The following is a 6,173-nucleotide window of genomic DNA, read 5'->3' as shown; positions in this document are numbered from 1 at the left end:
AGATCACGGCCGGCAGCACCTCATGGTGGCGCTATGCCGAGTGTTTTTTTTTAACTTACAAGGCAACGTGTGTTTTTCCTTGTAGTGGCAGACCCAAGTACTTCCAGTTGGCAGCCTCCTGTTGTAATACCAAGGTCGCCGGCATCGCATGTTTGGCAGCCGCCTTAGTGTTTTTGCTGAACATGATCGATGATTTATCTCTGTTCACCAGTTGTCGGAAACCAGCCTCATACAAGTGAAGGATGCGATTGATTTATCTCTGTTCTCCATGCTATCTCTGTTGAACCGTACCGTTCCTGCCTATATACCCTTGAGACTGGACCAACAGTTTTGGCTCTTCACGGTTCCTGCGAGAGTCTCCGATCGTATCATGTAGAGTCCTGATTGCTTCCATGTTTGTTTTTCTTATCCACGTTCTCTCCCGAAAATAAGACGCCAGTTTCCCGAGGTCCTCGGCCGTTTACCTTCGCCATGGCTAAAAGCTCAACGTCGGCAGCAGAGGAGCGCGTACCCGAGGATTCCGAGATCACCACGTCGAGATGCATCACGGTCACGGAGAGCACCGCGACGCTCAGTCTCGAGGTGACAGATTACCCGAAGCTCAAGGGCATGGGCGTCGGGCAGTTCATCAGATCACGCGTCTTCAAAGTCGGTGGGAACGATTGGGAGATGAGGTTCTACCCGGATGGCTGCAACAACGAATGTGATGACAACGCCTCAGTGCTTGTGTACTATCTCAACGCGCGCAAGGAGGAGCTTGTGAGCACCTGGTGGGCACTTAGCATGCTGGAGAAAAATAGCCAGGTAGACGTGGTCAGCCCCATGGTGGGGAAGTGCGCCTTCTCTCGGAGGAAACTCTCCAACTGGGGCTATCCCGAATTCGTGAAGAAGGCCAAGCTAGACTCCCTGTCGGAACTCGGGGACGGCTGCTTCACCATACTCTGTGTCCTCACCGTCATCATCGACGAGTCACCGGCGATGGAACTGCCCCGCGACCTGGAGGGCATGCGCAGGGACGGGAGAGAAACGGACGTCACGTTCCGTGTGGACGGCCAGGAGTTTCGCGCACTCAGGCCACTCCTGGCCGCGCGATCGCCCGTCTTCGAGGCGCAGCTATTTGGCCCCATGGCGGACAAGGATATGCAGTGCGTCAAGGTCGTCGACATGGAGCCTGCCATCTTTCACATGATACTTCACTACATCTACACGGATTTGATGCCTATATGTGATGATGAGGAAGGCTACAGTACGGCAGTGATGCAACATTTACTGGTCGCAGCGGATAGGTACGGGTTGGACAGGCTGAAGTCGATGTGCGAAGAAGAGTTGTGCGAAAGGATCGACGCGGAGACCATCACAACCACGTCGGCGTTGGCGGATCAGCACCACTGCGAGCGGCTCAAGGATGCATGCCACAAGTTTGAATCATCCCAATTGACAAAAGTTTTGTCGGTGACCACGTTGACCGACTGACGGGTTTAAGCACCTCCCACTTGCTTTTCAAGAAAAACCCGGGGACAAAAGGAAGCCGTTGAGAAGAAGAAATTGATCGAAGCTGGAAATTTATATATCTGTACGAAAAACTATTGTAAATTTCTTTTGCATAAATAACCTTAGCCAAGTGCGTTAGTTGAGTGGGTAATGTTTTTGTTTTTAAGTCGAAAAACCTCTAGGGATTTAGGTATTGCAAAATTAAAGCTCATAACTTATGGAGCACCTACATGGCTTGGTTTGACTGAGTTGTTCAACAAAAACAGAAGATGAATGTTGGCCTTCTACGAGTTGTATGGCATCTTCGACCACCGAATAAGAGCGCTTTGGCACGAGAAGTGATAGCTCAGAAAAAAGAAACATGAATGTTGGCCTTCTACAAGTTGCTTGGTATCTTCGACTGACGAAAAAGTTACTCCCTCTAGGGAGCACTTTGGCATGAGAAGTGATAGCTATGTATGGCCAAATTATAACGATAGTTCATTGAATCTCTTGTTTGATCAATCAGAATTCCAATAACAAGGGGATAGTTTGATGAAACGGGTTGCCTATTAGTTTGGTATAAGAATCTCCATTTCCCTTGTTGATTTTTTTCATTCATATACACCTACCTCTTAAGCCTCTCAACATGGAGGAAATTCCTAGCTGAAATCATTCGAAAACAACTACCGAAAGTGCCTCTCACCATGGCTTCTGATTTTCCAAATCACCTGCGAAAAAAACACAAAGGCTGACCACCACCATTTTTGCTAGTTGGGTGTTCGCCAAATCCATTCTCAAAAAGAAGAGCGAAAAAAAGACCTTTAAGCAATCGTGGAAGACACAACAGACTGCTCCTACCTCTGAGGCCGATTCCATCAATCCATCCGGGCCTAGAGGTCTGCCAGGCATTCAGCTTCCTGAATTTCCTGTTGCTCAAGAATCTTTTCTCAGATAAGCAAGTATAGGGGAAACAGAAGAAGCTCAACAGCACCTGTCCGATGCCATAGTTTACACTGAAGCAAACGTTTGGCAAAAGAACAACTGTAAACCGCTGCTAAAAAAGCACAAGCTCAGCAGCGCCTCTGCATTTTAAGAAAGAAATGCAGAGGACCCACTTACCATCCAGACGCTTGTATATATTCGTCATCTTCCTAAAAGGCTAAAATGTATATACATTTTTTTTCTGTTCTACTCATTGCCATAAGCACTAGCTGCAAGGTCAAAATATTCTATGAATTTGTTTCTCCTCTGAACCTTCAACATATAAAGTCAGAGAAGAATAAAAAATGAATAATGCTAGCCTGCTCTAGGGTTCGACCATCCACAGAAAGACCCCACTTTACGTTGAGATTCTTGTAAGCCTGGCCGAAACAGCATAAACCAAACAATAGGATTTATGTCGTCGTTGTCAGCCTGCTTTCTTTGCTGTCAACCTTCAGTTCATCTTCCTTCACAGCAGACTGAACATCATCTGGGATGCAAATATCACGGTCACATCAGTTTGTTAGCCCTTGAAGTGAAAAAGAAGTCCATCAATTTATTTGATGTTCCAAGCAGAGTAAACTACCTAGGGGATTAGGGTTTGCACTTGAGGCCTCTGCCGCTGGTGTAGTTCCTAAGAAAGAAGAAATTATGAACACTTTGACATGGCAGACAAGAAATATTTTGGCATGTGCATATAACTGTAGTAATTGTGGCATTGAGATTGCATTATTCACGGGAGTGCAGACAAAAAATGATCAAGGTGTTTTGAAAAAAATGAAGCTTCTTATTTTGTATTATACTCCCTACGTCCGGAAATACTTGTCATCAAAATGAATAAAAGGGAATGTATCTAGACGTATTTTAGTTTTAGATACAACCCTTTTTGTCCATTTTGATGACAAATATTTTCGGACGGAGGGAGTACTTTAGTATCATACAGCCAAATAAGTCCAATCATTCATTTCCACTTTGAGCAGTTCTACACAAATTTCACTCATCATAATGTTTTTGTTCATAAAATGAGGACTCAAAAGTCATCCAAGGTATGATTAGAAAGACTAATCAGAAAGATCGGGTCTTGGTCTACCTGACGCTTCTGTCATTGAGCCATCAACTCCTTTCAGGATGCTAGTCTCTGTCTTTGGTTCATCAGACTGTTCTGAGTTATCTGAATTTTCACACCCAAAGAATTAGCTCAGGATAACTGTTAAGCGCATCAAACAAATAACAATAAAATTACATGTTACCTGATGGTTCCTTAAAAATATGTTGGTCGCTATTAGCAGTATTTGAGTGTTCTTTGGAGCCTACCAAAATAGCACCGTTAATTATTCATTAAGAAGCCATTTACTCATTTAGGGCATGAGCAAGCATACAGGGTCTAATGTGATACCTGATGTTATCTCAGTCTCATCCATGGCAGCTGGAAAACCACGCGGAGTTTGGCCTGCCAAGATAAGATCCAAAATCATGACATATGAACTGAACTCTTTTCCATATTAGAGGTAGCGTTTGTTCAAATTTTTAATTGCATGCTTCTTAACTGCATAAAACTTAGATTAACCTGGAGATTCTTTCATAACTACATCCACAAGAACAGTATTCGGTTTTTCAGGTAATCAAGTGCTGAGCATTAACATAGATACAATTAAAGCTCACAAGATCAAAACTTCACATAGTACACGAAGTTTCCTGAAAGTCATGCATAACTGACAGGGTTGACATGTTTCTGAACTTGTCCTGGGGAAGGACAGATTAGGATTTCAGGTCAATGTGGTTTTTATCTGAACCACAGCAGGGCATCTAATCCAAGAAGCATACCTGATGACTCCTTGCTTCCACTTGAAGATTCAGAATCACTGTTAAACTCAGGGACAGATTTTCCTTCAACATGCACATCTTGATCCACGTGTCTGCATGATACTAATACAGGCTGAGCAGGTTTAACTGTGACTGGCACCACAGTAGCTGATGGTTCTTGGCTCAAAGATCCAGTGTCTTGCTTGGGCAAAGGCCTTGATACATTCCCAGATATAACCGAAACAGGTGCTGCTGCAACAACCCCAGAACCAACATAAGGTCTTGGAGCAGGAGGGATGATGTGCTTAGCAGTAGATGTCTCCACAGGCCTCCTCATCTGAAGAGGCTTTGCAATTGTAACGTTCTCTAAGTGGACTGGTAAGGGAGGAGCAGCTTGTCTGTGGATTGCAGATGCTTTCTTTTGAAGTTTACTTGGTTGGAGCATGGGAAGGTCAGGGGCAAGATCATCCTTTGGTGTTATTGGGCGTAGGTTAGTTTCATCCGGGATCCAACCTCTGAGCACCTGATTGTCCTTCAGTCTCACCGTAATAAGAGAAAACCCAGGACATTGCTTGGTCATCTTTCCAACAAAATGCTTGCCAATGATAACATCCTTGCCTAAATTACCTTGCACATGAGCACTACTACTGCTGGAGACTTGATTTTCACGAAACTTGACTGTACTACCAGACTCTACAGGTCGACTGGGCCTATCACCTTGAGTATGCTGTGCAGGCAGCACATAAACTGTGTGCATTTTAGTGTCAAGAGTACCACCTAATGTATGGTTAACATGCACCCCATCATGTCGGATATTTGGGTTATACAGTGCGCTGCGAAGAGGTGGAATGCTCTGAATGGGCTGTGCCATGTGAGGTTGCTCGTATGTAGAATACTCGTACTTCCTTGGGCGGCCACGCTTACGCTTTGCACCAGAGCTTGCAAGTGGCTCAATGGGCAGCGGTTCATTAGGCGCAGCAGCTTTATTCCCTTCTGATGTCATCTCTACTGGCTTGCTTCAACTTTTTGCAGCGGCAGCTTCACCCAAGAGTGCTGAGACTAGCCTGTTGGTTTGAATTTACCTTCAATCAGAACAACAGTTTTTCTTTATAAAAGAGGCAAGAACTCTGCCGGTAACTGAATGCAAAAAAGGCAGTTTCTCATGATACTGTTTTCAGAAGCCACATGGCCACAGTTTGAAATCAATGATGTAAACTGCATGTTGAAAATACAAAGGCACACAAGCCAGTCAAACCGAATGCTGCTACAAACTTGCAAGCCAATTTTTGCCCATAACAGCAGATTAATAGATCCCACATTAAAAAAACATAATCACTTTCCTTATTTAAAATGTTATGCAACAATCAATCCAAGTGGCTTAAATTCTTCATTTACTAATGTACCCACACATCTTAAATTCTAAACAGTGAGCTCCTAGAACGTAAGTACATGTCCTGGACATTAAAACGCTTGATGCTGACATCTGAATGGCAAATTCTTATCAGTATCCCATCCAACGCATTAACATGTTAAGAAAAATCGAACCAATATCCAGACGAGAGGGGCACGGGTGAGAATTTTCCTCCCGGTCAATCTAGAAAATCATCCCATCTCGTCCTACCATGTGGCACGGCCCAAAACATCATCGGACAGGGTAATACGGATCAAAACAGAGGAACCAGAGTCAATCTGGGACTCGGACAACCGATCGATCAGAAAATTTCGCAAAATAAAACTGCAAGAAACAAACCAGACATGAGCAAGCCATACATGCGTGGGCTAGCACAGATGGGAGTGAGCAATTACCCCTGAAATTACGACCTCCGTGCGCGCGCCGTCGCCTTCGGGGGTAGAGACGATCGTCCGCGGGCGGGGGAGAGGAGGAGAGGGGAGGGATGCCGGGGACGGGGCTGGCG

At 44.8% G+C, this 6,173-nt stretch overlaps 2 protein-coding genes across 5 annotated transcripts; one reads left to right on the top strand and one right to left on the bottom strand.

The window, feature by feature from the left end:
• Positions 1 to 471: 471 nt before the first annotated feature.
• On the top strand, positions 472 to 1,473 carry LOC119368416 (BTB/POZ and MATH domain-containing protein 2-like). The gene has a single exon (XM_037633685.1). It carries the CDS (start codon positions 472 to 474, stop codon positions 1,471 to 1,473), a length of 1,002 nt encoding a protein of 333 aa, XP_037489582.1.
• A 977-nt stretch (positions 1,474 to 2,450) lies between these two features.
• LOC119365753 lies at positions 2,451 to 6,173 on the bottom strand. Of its 4 annotated transcripts, XM_037631397.1 has the most exons (8): positions 6,064 to 6,167; positions 5,803 to 5,992; positions 4,279 to 5,321; positions 3,851 to 3,904; positions 3,705 to 3,764; positions 3,545 to 3,625; positions 3,041 to 3,088; positions 2,451 to 2,944 (listed from the first exon to the last, which is right to left on the bottom strand). In XM_037631397.1, the coding sequence occupies exons 3-8, from the start codon at positions 5,258 to 5,260 to the stop codon at positions 2,868 to 2,870; spliced, it is 1,302 nt and encodes a 433-aa protein (XP_037487294.1). In that variant the 5' UTR covers positions 5,261 to 5,321; positions 5,803 to 5,992; positions 6,064 to 6,167; the 3' UTR covers positions 2,451 to 2,867. The 4 variants fall into 4 exon arrangements, with proteins under 4 accessions (XP_037487294.1, XP_037487293.1, XP_037487292.1 ...); XM_037631396.1 differs by lacking the exon at positions 5,803 to 5,992 and having other exon boundaries at positions 4,279 to 5,339; positions 6,064 to 6,173; XM_037631395.1 differs by lacking the exon at positions 5,803 to 5,992 and having other exon boundaries at positions 6,064 to 6,173.

This window comes from Triticum dicoccoides, chromosome 2B (genome assembly GCF_002162155.2).
Source record: "Triticum dicoccoides isolate Atlit2015 ecotype Zavitan chromosome 2B, WEW_v2.0, whole genome shotgun sequence".
NCBI lineage: Eukaryota > Viridiplantae > Streptophyta > Magnoliopsida > Poales > Poaceae > Triticum > Triticum dicoccoides.
Note: the sequence above shows the minus strand (reverse complement) of the source record. Positions and strands in the feature narration are given on the sequence as shown.